This window comes from Emys orbicularis, chromosome 1 (assembly GCF_028017835.1).
Source record: "Emys orbicularis isolate rEmyOrb1 chromosome 1, rEmyOrb1.hap1, whole genome shotgun sequence".
Lineage (NCBI taxonomy): Eukaryota > Metazoa > Chordata > Testudines > Emydidae > Emys > Emys orbicularis.
Genome location: NC_088683.1, coordinates 270,398,086 through 270,419,305, shown reverse-complemented (window position 1 = coordinate 270,419,305; position 21,220 = coordinate 270,398,086). Strand labels below are relative to the sequence as shown.

General features: G+C 44.8%; 1 protein-coding gene across 1 annotated transcript; it reads right to left on the bottom strand.

Moving 5' to 3' along the window:
* Positions 1 to 15,769: 15,769 nt before the first annotated feature.
* LOC135872998 (2-oxoglutarate receptor 1-like) lies at positions 15,770 to 16,750 on the bottom strand. The gene has a single exon (XM_065397454.1). It carries the CDS (start codon positions 16,748 to 16,750, stop codon positions 15,770 to 15,772), a length of 981 nt encoding a protein of 326 aa, XP_065253526.1.
* Positions 16,751 to 21,220: the final 4,470 nt, after the last annotated feature.

Here is a 21,220-nt window from a genome sequence, read left to right as displayed (position 1 = left end):
GATTTGTGGTTAGAAGATATATGTACATTCCTTGTTGTGTGACAGGTTTAACAAAACATTTCTCCACCTGGAGAATGTAAATAAAGTGTTCAGATTCCAAAGGGTGCTATTTGCATAGAGTGTTTTATAGAGTGGAGAAATAAATATCTGATAATGGATGTGATTATGAATGAAAAATATGCAAGAGGAATGAGTGTTCATGTTTTTGAGAGATGAAAGGGCATGTCTGCATTAGTGGGGATCTTTTTTAGTTTGGCATTCATCATGTTATCTGTGAATATTTTCAACTGCCCTTGATATGGTGTCATCAACTGTTTCAAATAGAATACCTTAGTGGTGAGGGATAGTTTATTGGTGATGCACTAGCTCTGAGTGATACCATTAGCATATGTGAAAGAATACAGTATTGCATAGGTTGGTGTTAAGGGTAATACAGATGTGTGCTTTGCGACAAATATGCCCTAACTCGGGATTTATAGATTTAAGATCAACTTAGTTTGATCTATTTTAAAAAATATAAAGAAATAGTAGGAATCTCGAAGACAGGCAACGAAACAGAGAAACCAAACCCTATTTCCAGGCATAGGTTTAAGAATAAGGGCTCAGTGTGGGAAACTAAAAGAGCAGGAACCCAGTGTGTGGTTTTGGAGGAGTGGTGGTGGCAGAGAAGGGACATCAGGACAGGCAGACGGGGAGCTAGTGGACTAGGAACAGCAGTCACAGCTGCTGAAGAGGCAGGCTGCTGTAGCTGTGAAGCTGCAGGCCTCTCCTTTCAGCCTGGACTACAGACTATGCCCCTCTTCCCCTTTCCCCCCCCCACAAGGTTATGTGGGGTGGGGAGAATGTGGGGGCCCCAGGCTGGGGTGGGGAGGAGACACGTGGGGAGGTCACATGTCCTCCCCTTCAGCTGGTGCCCGGAGGGACCAGTCACCATTGCTCTGAGCCATCGAGTAGCCTAGGGAAGGGGCTGAAGGCCTAGAAGAGTGATTCAGCTGGGACAGCTGCTGAAGAGTCTCCATACCAGAGCAGGGACAATTTGAGGGAGCAGAGAGACCGTTTGGGAAGGAAGCCCAGGAGGGGCTAGAACAAACAAGGGTACTGTGATAGGCCCTGTTGTACTTGTACCCCAGAAGGGGTTTGTTTTGTTCACATACAAATTGTATATGATTTAGCCAGAGGGCTGAGTCACTGAAGATCCACTTGACGAGGGCAGTAGTCAGTGGGAAGCACACTGAGCAGTGCAAAGCTGAAAAAAGAGCAGGTGCGCACACACACATACACACAGCCGATAGAGCAGGGGTTCTCAAACTGGGGGTCATGACCCCTCAGGGGGTCGCGAGGTTATTACATGGGGGGTCGCAAGCTGTCAGCCTCCACCCCAAACCCCACTTCGCCTCCAACATTTATAATAGTGTTCAATATTTTAAAAAGTGTTTTTAATTTATAAGGGGGAGCCGCCCTCAGAGGCTTGCTGTGTAAAAGGGGTCACCAGCACAAAATTTTGAGAACCACTGCGATAGAGGGCGCTCACAAGAAGCAAGTGGGCCCCACTACAGGCAGTTTCTATTAAATCAGACCCATAAGATAGATAGATATAGTGGCAAGGCACCTCCTCTGTCTTGCCAGACTTAGCACTTCCCCCTCTGGCAGTGGCAGGGCCTCAATAGGGTTGCCAACTTTCTAATCACACACAATCGAACACCCCTGCCCCGCTATTTCTCCGAGGCCCTGACCCCCCTCGCTCCATCCACTCTTCCTCCGTCACTCACTCTACTCCACCCTCACTCACTTTCACCAGGCTGGGGAAGGGGGTTGGGGTGCAGGAGGGGACGAGAGCTCTGGTTGGGGGTGCAGGCTCTGGGGTGGGGCCAGGGATGAGGGGTTTGGGATGCTGGAAGGGGCTGCAGGCTCGGGCAAGATGTTGGGGGCGGGAGGGAGTCTGGGTGTGGAGGGAGTCTGGGTGTGGGAGGGGATTCTAGGGTGGGGCAGGGGGTTGGGGTGCAGGAGGGGGTTCGGGGTCCCGGCGGCACTAACCGCAGATCCCAGGAAGCAGCCGCCAGGTCCTTGGAGCCCCTAGGCACATGGGCAGCTAGGAAGGTTCCGTGCGCTGCCCACGCACCTGCAGGCGCCACCCCCGCGGCTCCCATTGGTCACAGTTCTCGGCCAATGGAAGCTGCAGAGCCGGCACTAGGGGCAGGGACAGCGCACAGAGCCTCCCTGGCCACCCATGCACCTAGGGGACACAGGGACCTGGCAGCCACTTCCGCATGGAGCTAGAGCAGGAAGGGAGCCTGCCTTAGCCCCGGGCCCACGCTGCACTGCCGACCAGACTTTTAACAGCCAGGGTCCCTTTTCGACTGGGCATTCCAGACATCTGGCAACCCTAGGCCTCGGGTAAGTCAGCCCCCCTCTGGACAGTGTTTGTCTTCCCCCTCTGTGTTTGTTTATCAGTATATTCGAGGTAGGCCTCAGGGCAGGCCCAAGGAGTGCTCTTCCAGCAAACAAAAAGAAACCGATTTACAAACACAAGACAAAGGGGGATACTTTTCCCTGCCCCTTCACTGGGGGTGTGTGTGTTAGCCTGTTGTTGGCCCTGGGATGTCAGTCCTTCCCTCAAGCACTGAGCTTTGCTTGTTTCCTCTGTGAGGAGGAGAGCAGCCTTTCTCCCTGCAGCAGCTTGTCTCTCTCACCAGAGGAGGGGATTTTAGAGGTCTTAGGCAGCCCTTAATTGGAGTCAGGTGTCCCTAGTTAACCTGAGGTGAACCTTCTCATCTTATAGGAAAAAGGGCCACCACTCTCTTGCAGCTCCCCAGCCTGACTTTGTCTATATATGTATATGTGTGCATCTTATATAGATGTGTGTGTATTTATATATAAAAATAGGAAATGTTTAAGCATTTTTAATATTTTAACACAGGAGTCTCTTCCTTTTATTGTCCCTTACTATGGCCCAGTGTTTTGCATGCCTCTATAACCTTTCCCAATCCTCTACACCAGTGGTGGGCAACCTGAGGCCCGCAGGCTGCACCCGGCCCGTCAGGGTAATCCACTGGTGGGCCATGAGACCGTTTGTTTACATTGACCATCCACAGGCATGGCCACCCGCCGCTCCCAGTGGCCACAGTTCGCCGTTCCTGGCCAATGGGAGCAGTGGGAAGTGGCGCAGGCCGCAGGGACGTGCTGGCTGCCGCTTCCCGCACCTCCCATTGGCCGGGAATGGAGAACCGCGGCCACTGGGAGCTGCAGGCGGCCATGCCTGCGGACGGTCAATGTAAGCAAAGTGTCTCAAGGCCCGCCAGTAAATTACCCTGACAGGCCGCAGGTTGCCCACCACTGCTATAGAGGATCCTCCTTTCTTCCTAGCCCCTTCCACCTCTCACGATACTTCCCTCAATCTTTCCCCCAACCATTCCAGGACCAGGTACATGTGAAAACAGCTCCATTAGAGTGTGGCCTGCACTGCAGTGGGGAAAAAACAGGTAAAAAAGACACACACATTGGCATTCTGCTACTTTAAAGTGTGCACACATCTGTGCAGAATATTTCTCCACCCCAGCCTAATGCATAGCAAATAAGAACTGGGACTTTATTCAGCATGGTCCAGCACCTCCTTCCTCTCCAACAAGCAATAAAGAGTTTCTGCTTGTTTCAGCCACAAGAAAAAGAAAAAACATTCTTTAACTTACAAAGTCTCTTCAAAATATAAAGCACTTCATTATACCAGTCCCTCTTTGCTACCTTATTGAGTGGCAATAGTTGGACTTGCATTTGTAAGCAGGGCTCCATCTTCGTATGCAGTAGTCTTCTTGCTATACCCTTGCTTCAATAAAAGTGTGCATCTAGGAATAAAGAATGTAGGTCATACTAACAGGATGGGGAAGGAGTGACTGAAAAAGATTTGGGGGTCATGGTGGTAATCAGCTGAACATGAGCTCCCAGTGTGATGCTCTGGCCAAAAGGGCTAATGCAATCCGTGAATTCATAAACAGGGGAATCTTGAGTAGGAGAAGAGATTGTATTTGGCACTGATGCAACTGTTGCTGGAATGTTGTGTCCAGTTCTGGAGCACACAATTCAAAAAGGATGTTGATAAATTGGAGAGGGTTCAGAGAAGATCCACGAGAATGATTAAAGGATTAGAAAACCTGCCATATAGTAACATAGTCACAGGGAGCACAATCTATTTACCTTATAAAGAGAAGGTTAAGGGTGACTTGATTACAGTCTATAAGTATCTACTTGGGGAAAACGGTTTAATGACGGGCTCTTCAGTCTAGCAGAGAAAGGTATAACATGATCAATGGCTAGAAGCTGAAACTAGACAAAGTCTGATGGGAAATAATATAAAAATAATAAAAAAGCATTTTAACAGAGTAATTAACCATTGGAACAATTTACCAAGGGTCATGTTGGAGTCTCCGTCACTGGCAATTTTTAAATCAAGACTGGACGTTTTTCTAAAAGATTTGCTCTAGGAATTCTTTTGGGGAAGTTCTATGGCTTATGTTACACAGGAGATGATATTAGATGCTCACAGTTTCTCTTTTGGCCTCAGAATCTATGAATGACTCCTTAGTCAATACCTTCTCTACTTACTTTAGTATGTGGGATATCACAAGCTAGTCTTAAATTGTTATTATGTCTTTTCCTCACTGATTTCTCCCCACCTGTCCAACCTACCTCTTTTCCCACCCCCATACAGCAAAAATACCCAAACTGGAAATTTAAGAGTCACTTTTCCTCAGCAAGGCAAACAAATCAAATATAGGGTTTTTGAAGCCAGGACATTTTGAGGATAATGAGCTGAAAGATATGAAAATTTTCAAAAGTGAGTTTCAGGTAAATTTTCAAATCACCGTAACTTCGAAACTCCATGTCTGATTTTTATCAGACTTCCCAGAACAACATTACCTTGGGAGGAGATACAACATGCACAATTTTAGGAAAACTGGTGTCTCATTGGGGATGCTGTGGTCTGGAGAAGGGAATAGGTTAAAATCAGGTTGATAATGAATGTCTGCTTCATCTTTACGTATAGAGTAGTCTCCATCCTTCCTCCTTCCCTCTTTGTGGTGCTGTTTCAGACAATGGACAGGGTTACTGAAGGAAGGGACTTATGTCCCTATACTTGTCCTGATACTCTTTGGCCAGTTCAAAGCAGGCAGTTACAAACCAGCCCACAGGGCAGCGATTTAAAACCTTTCCATGGCCTTTCTAGGTAGTTTTGGTCTCCCTGTGTAGACAGGCTACACTATTGACAATCAGAGGTTACCTTTTGTGATAGACTTCAGTGACTGTCCTTCATGCAGCCATTCTAATTCTAACACTGCTGTGCTGTCCCTCAGTTTCCTCCGTCTTCCTCCTTCATGGAGGCCATCCTGCCCTAGGGGAGATAATCACTGGAAGAACAGAAAAAGATGTATATGATGGACAGTGGTTAGGAAAGAAAATGGTTAATTGAATCTGATGAAATTTAGGGAATGGTGTAAGGCTCCATCTTGGATTAAGTATTTGGGACAGGCACAGCAGTACTTGTTTTATTTTGGGAAGGCTATCTTACTGTGCATTGGAAAAGAGGTAAAAATGATGGTTTTCATTGTTTTATATATGCACTCTGTGAGATAAGGCACATTTTATAAAATCAAAGTATAACTAAATAAAATAAATGTCTTAAATCCTCCTTACCTTCTTCCCTATAAAGAAACAGCAATGAGATTTCTATATGTACTGTGTATTTGCTATGCTATAGCACTGTAATCTTTACACCTTGTTGTACAAGTAGGGATCATGCTTCAGTGAGTTGAGTGCCATGACGAATTTGGAAGCCCATAGCTCTGCAGTGTCTTCTATGTGGTTTTAATTAACTTGTTCTTTCAAAGAATTTGCAATAGTTGTGACTAATTAATTTCTACCCAAGCTTTTTTAGCACTTGACTGCCATCGCCTTGGTTTACAATATTGGACAGAAAGCCTTTTTATTCTCTAGGTCTAGGGGTCTTGAATAGGAGAGATATCAGGTAATTACTTAAGTGTGGAATAATATTTAACTGAAGTCCCAGCTGAGAACAAATCCCATTGTGCTAGGTATGGTACCCATCCACAGTGATTGACAGTCCTTGCCCTGAAGACTTTACCGGCAAAGTGTGGGAGAAAGCAAGTATTATTATCCCAATTTAATGATGAAGAGCTGACGCAAAGAAGGATTAAGTGACTTGCCCTGATTAAGTGATTAAGTGTCACAGAAAGTCTGTGGCAGAGCAAGGAATGGAATTTAGGTCATCTGAATCCCAGGCCAATCCACTGACCACAAGCCATCCTTCCACTATAACGTCATGCTAACAAAGTTAAGACAAGCCAATCTGAGTACTTCTACTGAATGATATTTTTGTTGTTATTAATAGTTGCTTCTTAGAGGATCAGCAGCCACATTTCCCAGTATTGTTAATATTGCATTATGGGTGTCCCCTTTAGTAATGAAGAGGCCAGAAAACTTTCCCAGTTCCTATATTGTATTTCTACAGCAAGCCAGTGGCACAGCTTTTATTTGTCATTTGACAATTCACTTTTAATGAAAAGATTACCAAATGGTTGCATTCACTCCTTCAGCAGAAGGTACTATTTCATTTTGTGACAAAATGAAATTTGGAAACACTAAGGCTTTCTCATGAATAGTGCCCCAATGCTGCAACTACACATGTGGAGCTGCCCGACAATTAGTTAACTATTTATTGTAAACAATTTTTATTTACCCATTTTTCTGTCCATAAATTATCTATGAACAACTTATGATCAATATGAACATGTTTGGTATTAAACATTGTTCAAATAGTTTTTCTGGACATAACTGAGCTATAAATGGTTCATAGCAGGAATTCAGTTGGTTATTTTATTTTATTTTTTTATAGTTCACCATTTTTGTGAGTTTTCAATTAAGTCATGTGCTATTGTTCCTTTTTCCTGATTGGATGATTGAGCCTTTGTTAAATTACTTCCACCCAAATTTCATTTTGTCACAAAATGAATGTTATTCGTTTACTTAAACAGATCTTGCCTAAATTGTCCAAAATTCACTGTTGACAAACATTCACCTGAACAAAACTTTAGTTGTACAAACATTTGCGAACAGGAAAATTTTAAAAAGTGTAGAAACAGTCCAAGTACTATTTGCAAACAGATTTTTATGATATTCAACCAACTCTATACTCACATCAGTCTTTTACATGGGTTTGGTTTTAGTTTATCTTAGTTTGACTGTTCCTTATTACATATGCAGCTCACAACATAGCACCAGCTCAACATTATGATGATTAGGTGCTTCTTAAGTTGTGTGTGTGCTGCCTAAATATGCTTTTGAAAAGTTAAGTAACCTAACGTGTCTGGACAATAAAACCCACTAATCATAAACCAGTTTTGTGGTGGTGAAGTGAGCCACACACTCACGTTGAAATAGCAACTTATTTACGACAAACTTTACACAAGCAAATCATTATATAAATTATCCCACGCTTGTGTGTACACACATGCAAATTCAATTTTAGTATAGACCATTAACATTGATCACATAGGCAAATACAGCTTATTTCCATGGCACAGTACAAAGCCAGGTGTTATCCTGTGTTAGATACAGGGCCAGCATTAGACTCACTGGGGCACAGACCACCCTGCCTCCCTTACCTTCTCACACATTGGATTTCTCCAACGTTTCTGAAGCCAAAGCCCAAGCTCCACCATGTGGAGCAGAAGACCAAGCTCAAGGGGGTCCCTTGTAATATGGGGCCCCAGGCAATTGCCCTGCTTGCTACCCCCCAATGCCGGCCCTGGTTGGGTGACCAGACCGCAAGTGTGAAAAATCGGGACGGAGCGGGGGTGGGGTAATAGGAGCCTATATAAGAAAAAGAGCCAAAAATCGGAACTGTTCCTATAAAATCGGGACATCTGGTCTCCCTAAATATACATAAACAAACCAAAAGAAATTTGGCTTGGAACCAACAATTGACTAAACACCCCCACCTCTCAACCATAGCCAAGTATCTTCACAGTACTTTCTTCCTTGCTGCTTATTGTCCTTAACTAGGAGGCAAGAAGAGAATTAGCTGGTTTCTCTGTCTTTTTATATTTAGGGGTGGGAGTTAGGACAATGCGTGTGATCTCTTTGCCAATTATGCTTCATAACAGGCTATCAGTCAACACATTTAATTCTCTGCAGCACTTGCCAGACTTTGTGGCTCCCCATAATGAAAACCTTTGTTTCCTCTTCCTCTTTGTAGTGGCTGCAGAAGCTTCCAGCATCATGGAGGGAAGTACAGGGACCTAGCCCAAATATCTGAAGATGTGGCAGAGGGACTGAGATGTGATCCGCAGCCTTTCTGTGGGCCTGCTCCTACTCCCATGGGAGTCTTGCTATTGAGTTGAGTGGAACAGGATCAGGACCTATATCATTTACAGCTGGCACTTGCAGTGGGACTCCCCCTAGAGTGCTAGAGCATCATCTTGAATGCAAAAGGGGGGCCTGTATGGCTCAGCATAATTAAATTAAGGGATGTCAGTGTGACCTCCACAAGAGTTCTCTTCTTTCTTGCTGCATTCAGAACCATGCTTTGGGTACAGGCACCGCAGCTCAACTAGCTGCCACAAACTAGTGCAGCCAGAGGGAGCCCCCACAGAAGAACACAAAAGGGGTAACATTGCTCTGAGCTTTAGAATAATTTCAACTGTCAGTGTGGATCTCTATTCATCCTCTTCCCCAGGAGCCATCTTGGTTACCCTCACCTGCCATTTCCTGGAGGGCTGCCCACCCAGTTCAGAAGCCAGAGCTCAGTTCAGTGGTTCTTCAGAGGAATGGCTAGTTAATGCAGTAGTGTGAATGGAGTTTCTTCTAACATAGGGTTACCATACGTCCGTATTTTCCCAGACATGTCCAGCTTTTTGGTTCTCAAATTGCCGTCCGGGAAGAATTTCCAAAAAGCCGAACATGTCCGGGAAAATAGGGAGGCACGGTAAGCTTAGAGTTACCTGCAGGAGCTGCGTGTCTGGGATGCTCACCCGGCCCTGTCTAAACGTGTAACCCGCTTCCTCCCACTGTGCGAGGGGGCACTGCAGCTTTGATGGCCTCTGGCTGGCCAGGAAGTGATGTCATTCCTCTTCCGGCCCCACTCCGGCCGGGGGCGCGGCGCTGTGGGAGCGGGAGCCATGCCGGCCACTGCCTGGCCCTGGGCACAGGCCCTGTTGCTGTGCTGCTCCCCTAGCCCTGGGGCTCCCGCTGCTGCTGCTGCCCGGCGGGTCCCCAGCTGCTCTGCTGGCCTGGGCTGAGTCCTGCTGCGCCGCTCGGGCTGCTCCGTGCGCTGCTGCCCTGAGCCGCTCTCCCCGTGAGTAACCGCCACCCTGCCCACAGCCAGCCCCTGTCTCCAGCCCCTGCCGCACCCCTTGCCCACAGCCAGCCAGCCCCACTCACCCCCTGCCCTGCCTCCAGCCAGCCCCACACCTCCTGCCCACATCCAGCCCCTGTCTCCAGCCCCTGCCGCATGCCCTGCCCTGCCTCCAGCCAGCCCCACACCTCCTGCCCACATCCAGCCCCTGTCTCGAGCCCCTGCCACACCCCCTGCCCTGTCTCCAGACAGCCCTGCACCCCCCTACCTCCAGACAGCTCTGCACCCCCAGCCCTGCCTCCAACCAGCCCCTGCCACACTCCCTGCCCTGCCTGCAGCCAGCCCCTACCTCCAGTCAGCCCCTGCCCAGCCTCCAGCCAGCCCCACACCCCCGTCTCCAGTCAATCCCACACACCCCAGCCTCCAGCCAATCCCGCACCCCGTCTCCAGCCAGCTCCGCACCCCCTGCCTCCAGCTAGCCCTGCCCCTGTCTGCAGCCAGCCCCATGTCCACTGGTGCCCTGCAGTTCCCAGGGCAGTAACCCTGCACACCTGCTTCAATGAGGGGGGCAGGGAGCAGCTGGGACCCACACATATGAAACGGAGCTCATTTCTAGTTTATAAAAGAACTTTAGGTAGGGTTACCATACGTCCGTATTTTCCTGGACATGTCAGGCTTTTTGGTTCTTAAATCGCTGTCCTGGGAAAATACGGACATATGGTAACCCTATTTAAATATCTAAAAACGTCCGGGAGGGCAGCTGCAACAGCGAAGGGTACCCCCCGGTTGAGTGTCCTCTTTTTGAATGTTCAAATATGGTAACCCTATCTAACAGCCAGATTGTCCTTGGCTTTTGTGCAGATGGGTAGATGCAGGTGGGCATAAGGAGTCTTCCTGCCCTACTGTGTACCACCGGCAACGAGGGGGTCATTCATAGCCTGCATCCCACCCCTGTGCAAAAGGATCTTGGCTGGGATTTAACCACAGGATTTGCTACACAGAACAGTGCCTAAATGGTGTAATCTAGCCCCAGGTAACATGTGCAAAATGATTGTGAGATGTACTAGTTAAGCAGGTTTATTAGTTTGGTTTTTGTTTTTTCCTGTTGGGGAGTCTCTGTTCTGAAGAGTCTTGATTTTTCACCACATGAAGGAGTGAAACATGGCAAGGAAAAGTCTAACAAAGACAAATGTCTCTTTTTGGGACCTGCTGGCAATGTCAACTCCGTGGTTTTTGTTGCTCTAAGGTAACTGAAAAATGGCTAAAGCCACCAGAGCGTAGTGTTGGGGCCAACGCCTCTTGAGACAGAGATTGGCACAGTGCAGTTTATAGCAGCACCTGGGTATCTGTGGAGCAATAGTTGTGCAGTCTATGCACGCTTACTAGAATTATTTGGAACACCAGAAAATCCCATCTTACAGACATTGTGGTGCTGTTTGCCTGCTATGTGGTATCCATGGTCTTGTTTACCCCGGCACTTCTTGGTAAATCCTCTACCTCTGCACTTGTTCAGCTCCACAGGAACAGTGGGATCTCTGTGTAAACCAGCAACTAGCTGCTATTTGATCTATGTGACCACTTTCGTTGTTCCTGGCACTGGTGAAGCTGCAGCTGTGGGAAACTTCCCAATTCACAATGGATATGCTGTCAAGTGGAGTGTCCTTAATGTATGTATTGGGGAGATATTGCTCTCCCCTGGTTTTCTATTAGCCACATGCAAGTCACTATGAATAAACAGTGGGAACTAGGATTGGTTCCCTCAGTGAAAATGGGTACGTGTGATCATGTGAATAGAGTGTTAGAATACAGCATGATTGTCCATTACGGCTGGGTTGATGGTTTTTAAGTAGAAATCAGAAATCCCCCCAAATGAGCCACATTCAATTCAACCAAATCAAATGAACCCTTTTTTGTTGTTGTTTGGTTTGGCAGATAGCCCTGCAATATTGTGCTGCAAGCATAGAAGGGTTCCTTGGCTGCAGCTCTGGAAAGCTTTAGATAACAGGGTCATCAAACCTGGTGACTAACACCTGAACCTCCAAGGATGTCCCCACTCCTGTTGCCTGTACACTCTTGTAAGTGAAGTCATGTTTGCCACTGTTCCTCGGGTTATGTTTATGTAAACCTGTCACCAGTCCATGGGGTTTATGCCTGATGAGGTGGTTTTGCACTGTGGAAATCTGTTCTTAACATTCTGTACTGCAAATGGATTTGTGTGGGATGTTCTAGTTATTTGCATCTTATTTGTGCATTTAATTTTTTTATTGACACTAACCTCTTGTAAATACTGTGTTTCAATAATCATAGTTGTATTTATTTGAGGCTCAGGTTCACTTCTACAGGACAGAGATCATTTATAAATCTGTGGTGGTTTCCCTGTGCTATGCCTGTCCTGTGTGGTTAAATTTTGAACCAAACATAAAAAGCTGAGTAGGTTTTCTGGACCGCTATACAAAGTAAGACGTGTCCCCATTCAGGTGGCTCCCTTCCTGATTCTGGAGGCCATGACACATACCCCAAACACAAATACTTCCTTCTTCCTCTTTGTTGGTTGTGCAGGGGTAGGGCCCTATGCAACCCCAAAGATGTCTCAAACCTCAGGCTGCCAAAGAGTATGAGCAACAAGAAACGAAAAGCTACATTACCCCAGTGCTTCCTTTTTAAAAAAATTCACGTACAGAGGGTAAAAGTCTCAAACCCCACATAAATCCTGAGTAATCTGCACTCTCAACCCAGAGACAGGCTTTGCTGCCCACCCTCCTGCACTCTCCCAAAGAAGCTGTTTCCAGACATTGGATATCACAGTGATCCAGACTTACAAGAATATCCCAGTAACATACATTGAATGATTGTAGTGTGGTACATATTAACAGTTTAAGTGCTAAATAACTAAGGATGAAAATGATAGTGGCATGATGTGACAGGTTCCCTGAGGTGCAGTCTGGAACCGGGGTACCACTGAGCCCTCTGTCTTACCAACCTGGGCTCCCTCTCACGCTGTGATGTTGTGACAAGCTGCAAATCTCTCCAGGTACTGCACTTAACACAGACATCCACAGGCCGGGACACACCCAGCTGCGTTACATGAATGCTTTCGCCAGCCACTCATAAACCAACAGAGAGGCTTCAGCCAATTCCCCATAGCTCCCCAGCCTAGGACTCCAGAGCTATACTATCTTGCAATGGCCAGAAGCCTGACCAGCAGGGCCGGCTCCAGGCACCAGCCCACCAAGCTTGTGCTTGGGGCGGCACCTGGAGGGGGGCGGCGCGGCGCTCTGGCCGCCGGGGGGAGAGCGGAGCCCCGGCCGGGGCTCGCCGCCCTCCTCCCAGGGCTCCGGCCACCCTCCCCCCGGCGCTCTGGCCGCTGGGGGGAGAGCGGAGCCCCAGCCGGGGCTCGCCGCCCTCCCCCCGGAGCTCTGGCCGCCCTCTCTCCCCCCCCCCCCGCTGGGGGGGGGGGGGGGCGGCCGGAGGCTTTTTTGCCTGGGGCGGCAAAAAAGCCAGAGCCAGCCCTGCTGACCAGTATAAGTTTATTTCCCAGTCCACCACTTCTACAAAGGAAAGTGGACTTGCACCAGCTTTTGTACACTGAGCAGATTCCCCAAGCACTTCAAGCAAAACACGCTGTTTTAGGTAAAAGATAAAACAGATTTATTAACTACAGGAAGACAGATTTTAAGTGATTATAAGTAGTAAGTGTACAGATCAAAGTTGGTCACCTAAGAAATAAAAAGTAAAATTGCAATCTGAGCTCTATAAACTAGACAGGATTTGAATCAAGCAGTGTCTCACCCTGACAGACAATACAAGCAGGTCGCACATCTTCCATACACAGGCTGTGAATCCCTTTCACCCCGGGACCATCTCCCCAGTTCAGTCTTTGTTCTCCAGACGTATTTCCAGGTGTTGAGTTGTGAGGATAAATGATGTTACTTCCTCTCCTTTATAAATTCTTCCAGCTTCCTCTGAGAAGTCTTCATTGTACATAGATCCTGTTATAGTCATTGGTACTATGGATTCCACTTAATGGGCCATCAACACTGTCTGGCTTCTTCATTGTTATACCTGAAGGGCTGGTTGTGGATGTTTCCAACTTCACAACATATTTCAGTAGCATACATATAGCAAAGCTTCATAACTTTACATACAATGATAGCACATGCAATCCAACAGGATATTAATGTTCAACAGATCAAGGCTTTTAAAATGATACCTCACAAGGCATACTTCAAATAAAACATATCATAATTATATTGACAGTGGTGAAAAAGGGGGTGCCAGGGTATTGCTTTGGGGTACAAAGTGTCATGCATGAGTTTGTCTTTTATTCCTTAAACGGGGGGCATGTATCAGCATTCATGTCGCACTCCCCGTCAGTACCCGGCCTGGGCCAGGGAAGCTAATGATCCAACCAATTGACCAAATTCAGTGATGAATCCTGGTCACATGCCACCTGAGTCATGTTGTGCATATGCTAAGAAGATTCCTTCAACATATTAGTTTGGTGTTGGGGGAAGGTATCTGGACCTTTTACTGAGTATCGGTGCTGACATACTTGTGTAGACTTTTAAAAATTATAATTAAAAAGGAAATTCTACCCCTACTGATGTAGAATCAACCTTTTGGAGATATTAATGTGAATAATCTTTTCTCCCCCATCTTTGGTGATTTAAATCTTACAATACCAGAATTGTGTTGTATTTTTTCACACAACGCACAGTCAACCTGTGGAGCTCCTTGCCAGAGGATGTTGTGAAGGCCAAAACTATAACAGGGTTCAAAAAAGAACTAGATAAGTTCATGGAGGATAGGTCCATCAGTGGCTATTACCCAGGATGGACAGGGATAGTGTCCCTAGCCACTGTTTGCCAAAAGTTGGGAATGGGCAACAGGGGATGAATCACTTGATGATTACCTGTTCTATTCATTCCCTCTGGGGCACCTGGCATTGCCCACTGTTGGAAGACAGGCTACTGGGCAAGATGGACCTTTAGTCTGACCAAGTATGGCTGTTCCTATGTTCTTATTTTCTTATGTAACTGGAATTAATTACAGTATCAACTGGTATCAGTGTCTTGGTATCAAAATCTTTATAGTCTCTAAATCTTTCCCCACCTCTGACTGAAGAAGAATTACAGCAAGGGTGGAAGAAGAATTAAATGGATGCTGATAGCTTCACAACAGCACAGTTACTTTCTTCGATTGGGTACTTCCAAACATTTTTCTTCATAGTCCAGCCCCTACCCTTCCCTGGAAGATCTCAGCTCTACCCATTCCCAAATCTCACTCTTCATTTCTACGCCTGTGACAGATTCTCTACCCCTTCCCCCACTTTTACACTCTTGAGTAGCCTCCCAGTCATCTGTTTGCTTGCTGCACCCTGATAACTCTTGAAGTTGCTGGACTGCTAGACATACCGGTGGAGAGGCAGAAGCCCAGGGGAGTAGCAGGAGCAGCAACCTATTTTGTCAATCTCTAGTAGAGGTGGTAAGTGGGCAGAAACACTGGGAATTGTGTGGGGAAAGGGCCAGAGGCACAGAGGTTGAGTGCTGGTAAAGAGAGAACCACTAGGTTCTTGAGGCCAGCATTGGTTATGATGGACATTTTATTGCTAGTGACAAAGATGGTAGGGCAGGAAATGTGGGTTACAAAGTTACATTAGGGGTGCCCACTTTACTGTTGTGCTTGTGGGCTCATCTCCATATTATTGGTGGTGTTATTAATTTATTTCTATTGTGGTAGGGACCCCCTTCACTACTGTTACACCTCTTGACCAGGTCCTCTAGCATCAGACCAAATTCGCATAATAACAAATCTTGATATTGCTTTTCAGATCTGTCTTAGTATCCATGATCATAGGGCTAGTTCCTCTGCTTGTGTAAATCAGCATCGCCTTCCTGAAATATATGAATAAATATACCTCAATTTATGCCAGCTGAGGATCTAGTCCAATAGTGTATCTACCCAATATCTACCTCTGAACTAAAATGAATCCAGAAACACCTTAGGTGGAATGAAAATTCATCATTTGAAAGAGTGTGGCTTCTTATTACTGATCCATGAATATTCAAGTGGTGATTGTGGACATTGGACTCATATCTTCCATGAATATGCAACTCCTTTTGACAGAACTGCCACAGGAGTTATGTTACTGGACATATTACAATATGAGCATGAAGAATGTAGAGTAACAAGTACAAATGTGCTTCTGGGAAGGTACATGGCAAGTGTGTTCAAAACTTTGTCAGAATGATGAGTTCATAACTTCAATAGACTGGGCCAAATTTGCTGCTGACATAGGTGTGGGTGTAACTTCCCTGACATCAGAGAAGCTACGCTCATTTATATCAATGGTGAATTTAGCCTTTTACTCCAAGTCTTACTAACAGCATCACTGTTGCTCCCTCTCTATTTCGTGGTCTTGTTTGTCTTCAGTTTCAAAAGAGAGAGGATGGCCTGCTGGAAGTTGTCTCCCATCACAACATAGAGTAATAAGTTACCAAGTGTATTTAGTGCTGCTAAGGGCATAGATACAATAAATAAAGCATAGGTTTGGTTCTCAGTGACGCAGCTAACTGGATGAAGTTGTAGTTCTATCTGAGTCCCCCTCAAGACATGAAAGGGTAGGAAACAGAAATAAAATACCACCAAGAGAAGAATGGCAAGTTTGCGAGCCTTCTGCTTGTACAAAGTGTGATTATGAGGCCCTGTAGCCAATGTGTAAATAATCACAATATAACACAGAGTCACAATTAGCAAGGGTAAGAAGAAGGCGAACGCAGTCAGAAGCCAGTTATACCACCTGCTAGTTTCTAGGTCTTCAGAAGTAGTAAGATCCATGCAAATAGATCTGTTTTGATTCTCTTTGGAAGTGATCAGAAAATTCAGAGGACTGGCAGCCACCAGGGAAATCACCCAAACTGCAGTACAAGCCACCACTGCCCAGCTCCTTTTCCGAACAAAAAAGCAGCTCATTGGATAGATGACTACAATGTAGCGGAAAATGCTGAAGCAAGTGAGGAAAAAGATGCTGCTGTACAAGTTGATGTAGAAATTGAAGCGAATAAACTTGCACATGAAGACTCCGAAGATCCAATTATCTCCATTAGCAGAGTAGTGTATCAAAAAAGGAAGAGTAGCTAAGTACAACAGGTCAGTGACAGCCAAGTTTAACATAATGATGGTGCTGCTTTTCCAGGGCCTCATCTTGAAAATATACGTGAAAATTACAATAACGTTCCCTGGGAAGCACACCAGAAAGATTATGCTGTAAAGAACAGACAGATAGGATTTTATCTGTAAGAATTCTTCATCTGTGCAGTTTTTGAAGGTATCTGCATGGCTTGGCAAAGTGGTAAAATTGGCTAGGTCTTCGGATACCGTATTCATCTTTATCATCGTAAAGCTTTAGGAAAATCAAATGTTTAGTTTTTAATTGATCAGTCAGTACAAATGTGCTAGATAAATCTTTCTCCACTAGAGCTAGTAATACGGGTCATAGAGCAGCATACTGGGAGGTTGGCAAAAATGCTCAGCTCTGGCCTAACTCTGTTCCCATTGAAGTCAGTTACCAGTACCATTGACTTCAATGGGAGCACAGCTAGGCCAACTCTGAGTGCTTCTGAAAATCCCACCTTTAGTTGCTACATAATCTTAAAGCCACTTGAGTATAAATTAAGGGATGGTTTTGGTTTATATTTTGCAAAACTTTGTCAATTAGGTTTTGGGTTTCTAGGCTCATTTGTCTGAACCCTCAATATTTGAGGAAGTATAATTACTGTGTGTGTGTGTGTGTGTGTGTGTGTGTGTGTGTGTGTGTGTGTGTGTGTGTGTGTGTGTGTTTGGGCTTATTTGTATTTCAAAAGGAGATGTTTTTTGTTTTGGGTTGGTTCAGATACAGGTTTCAGGACCTGATTCTCCTCTCTCTTGTAATGGTGTAAATCAGAATTAACTCCACTGAAGTCAGTGGAGTATCACTGGTGTAAAACTACTGTAAGTGAATGAAGAATCAGGCCTCCAAAGTTCACAGCAAGTGGCAGGTATCAGGCAAATGTGTTAATCTTGGCTCATCTGTAATACAAACTGGGAGTAAATGGGCCTGATTCTGAAACTGCCTTATACAGTCTATAGTCATTTCCAGCTCTCCAAAGTGAATCCAAAACATAACCATTCTTGGTAGTGCTTTACCCCTACATTCAATTCACTTGGCAGAGTAGTAGCACAATCCTCAACTAGTGCAAATCACCATCACTCCACTGTTGGTTGTTTTTTTCTTTTTCAAATATATACCACCCAAGGATCTAGCCCTAAATGACTACACAAGGTGCAAAGCAGTGTAGAATCGGATACAATGACTTTTGTTTCTATAATGTACATTGGTTTAGAATAAACTCAGCATGGTATGGAACATCTGGGATAAGATCACTGCAAAATAACAGCAGCCATAGTTAAAACTGAGTTATTACATTTTATGAAATATTGTTTTATAATATACATTTTATTTGAAGTGACACTTAGCACACTACCAGTATGGCAATTCCTATGTCTCTACATTATTTCAATGATCAGTGAAACATGATAACCTTTTATCAGATCTGGACTATAATACCAAAAATATGACAAACTAAACTAAGAGGCACTAAATAACTTGGTCACTAAATAGACTTTGAATTAGGAAGTGGAACTGTCTCATAATGTATTAGATAAGAAATTTTTAAATTAAACCTGAATGTTAGTTTCAGTACAGTAGTGTAAAGTTAAAGGTACATTAGGTAAATATTGTGCAGTTTTTTAAAATCAAATTAAGATTTACAATAGAACCTCAGATTTACAAACACATCGGGAATGGAGGTTGTTTGTAAGTCTGAAATGTTCGTAACTCTGAACAAAATATTATGGTTGTTTTTTCAAAAGTTTAAACTGAACATTGGCTTAATACATCTTTGAAACTTCCCTTTGCAGAATAAAAATGCTGCTTTTAATCATCTTAATTTAAATGAAACAAACACAGAAACAGTTTCCTTGCCTTGTCAAATCTTTTTTTTAAACTTCCCCTTCATTTTTGTAGTAGTTTGTTTAACACAGTACTGTACTGTATTTGCTTTTTTGTTTGTTTGTTTCTGCTGCTGCCTGATTGCATACTTCCAGTTATAAATGAGGTGTGTGGTTGACTAATCAGTTCATAACTCTGGTGTTCGTAACGCTGAGGTTTTATTATAGTCACTTCCCGTTTTCAAATTACATTTTTCAGCTAAATAATATTTCTTGCAAAAATAAATGGTTGAATCCAAGGAGTTTACTTTGATGTGTGTGGTAGATTGGTCAGTTCGTAATTCTGAGTTTCTACAGTATATTCAAGACAAAGCTAGTGAAATGCTGCATCTTCTCCCTTCTATCCTATTTGATTTTACTACTACAACTTAATGCTGTGACTCTCAGTAGTATACTTCAGATTAAACTAAAAGAAAAACAAAAAACAAATTATTGATCCATCCCAATCCTGCTACATCTATTCCCTTCTCACCCATCCCTCCCCCCCCCCCACCCCCAATCTTCTTTTCAACCTTGATCAGCTCTTTACCTCATGCACTACCTTGGAACATCTCAAAATTTGCAAGTGAATGAATATTGTTTATCTGAAAATAATTTGTAATCCTGCTTTTCCCATTCATTGTTTGGAGCACAAAGTACTATGAATTACATGTGGAGAGCTTTCCATACAGTAAAACAAGTTTTAATAAAATGCCCTTGAAAAGCAGCGATATGCAGTATCTATATAGATTTGCAATCAATTACAGTAACTCTACTTATCCAGACTAAGGTTTCACATACCGGTAAATTTAGAAGACTGGTGGAAGAGCTCTGTTTTTGGCTCTTGTATCAGCTTTTAGTCCTGCCCTGTTGTAAGAGTTCTCCTGCCACCTTATCTATTGCACCTTCCAGGAGCAGGAACAGTCACAGACGCCTCTTTGCAGGCAGCAATCTGTACATTGCAGTTAGAGGTTCCCTACTTATATAATTACAGTTCAAATCTCACATCATATGTTAATATGTCTCTGTATAAGAAAATTAGGCTTTGCTTCATTTCCCCTAGTTCGATCCTGACTGCCAAGCCATGTGAGTCTTGTTGCCATATCTAGGATTGGCTGAAAATTCATGGGGCAAAAATATTTCAGGCTCCTTTGGGCATTATATGGAAATGGCTTTCAGAACTGTGGCATATGTAAAACTTATTTTTTGTAAATAAAATATATATGATTAGCATTCACTTGAAGCTGTAAAATAGTTTCCATTTTGAATCCTTGTTTTCTGGTCCTGTAACTTTCTGAAACACTTTTCCTATGGGCTGCAATTTCCCTGCATGATCTCAACCTAATGAGAATTCTTGAGTAAAATCTTTTTACTGGTTTTTTTTGATTGGTGAGCAAGGTGAAGGGGGAAAAAAGCGAGAGAGAGAGTGTCTGTTTAAAAAAATTAAAAAACCAAGGTCTGCACAATGCCTAAGTTTTGAAACTTGCAGACTGAGGCCTTGATCCAGCAAACTAATCCATGCATGGTCAGGGGTCTGCATGGCTTCACTGACTGATCCCTACTGATGAGCCAAGTAGGTGTCATTATGATACCTCATGACGGAATTACTGTTTTTTCAATTTGCTTTTTAAAACCTAGGATGTTGTACCTAAAAAAGTAAAAGAAAGATAAATAAGCAAAATTAAGCCTGAGTGACCTTAACTCTGACCATTTGTGCATGTGCATTATGATACAGTCTTTAATTACATGCTCACATGCTATTTTTTTCCACATAATCACTGCCTCATTCAGTTCATAGAATAGACAGTGCTGACTTAATGAGCAGCTGTTCAATATTTTTTTTTCCTCATTGTTTAATATGTGGCTAAGGCCTTGTTTATTACACACCATTCAAACGATGTTCTGAAATTAGTGTTGTTAATTTTTTCATGGGCTTTTCTATGGTGATCATCATTCTAGTATCTGAGCACCTCACAAACGTTAATGAATTTATTTTCACAACAGCCCTGTCAGGTTAGGGGGTGGTATTATCTCTATTTTACAGATAGAAAACTATGACATAGAGATTAAGCATCCCCTAATTTTGTGTGCCCAATTTGGGATGCCTAGGACCTGATTATTTTCAGACTATTTAGTATTATATGGCATTGTAAATGTTCAAAGCATGTTAATATATATGTTGATTTCAATTGCAGTGTGAGTGCTCAGCACTTCTGCTGAGAATTGGAGTAGAGCAGGGGTGAAAGTAGAAATAGGGACTTACCGGTACGGGGCTGGGTTGGGGCTGGCTCTGGCCCCCGGAAGGGGTGGGGCCTCGGGCGGAAGGGGCAGGAATGGGGGGGTCAGAGCCAGCCCCGGCCCGCCCTATACCGGTAAGTGCCCTCCCCGCCCCTGCCAGGGTAGCAGCGGCAGCCGGGGGCTCCGGCAGCAGTTTAAAGGGCCCAGGGCTCGGCCGCTGCTACTGCCCTGGGCCCTTTAAACCGCTGCCAGAGCCCCCGGCTGCCGCTGCTACCCTAGGGCTCCGGTGGCTATTTAAAGGGCCCAGGACTCCCCTGCTTCTACCGCCCCAACCCTTTAAATAGCCCCTGGAGCCCTGGGGTAGCGGCAGCAGGGCTCCGGCAGCTATTTAAAGGGCCCAAGGCAGTACAGGCAGTGGGAGCCCCGGCCCTTTAAATAACCCCTGGAGCCCTGCTGCCACTACCCCAGGGCTCCTGCTGGGAGCCCCAATTGCCACCTGGGCCGCCCCGGTACGGTGCACTGGCTCTTGCTTACTCTCATGCCTGGAGTAGAGCCACAAGAATGATTAGAAAACAGTCCTTATAGTGATAG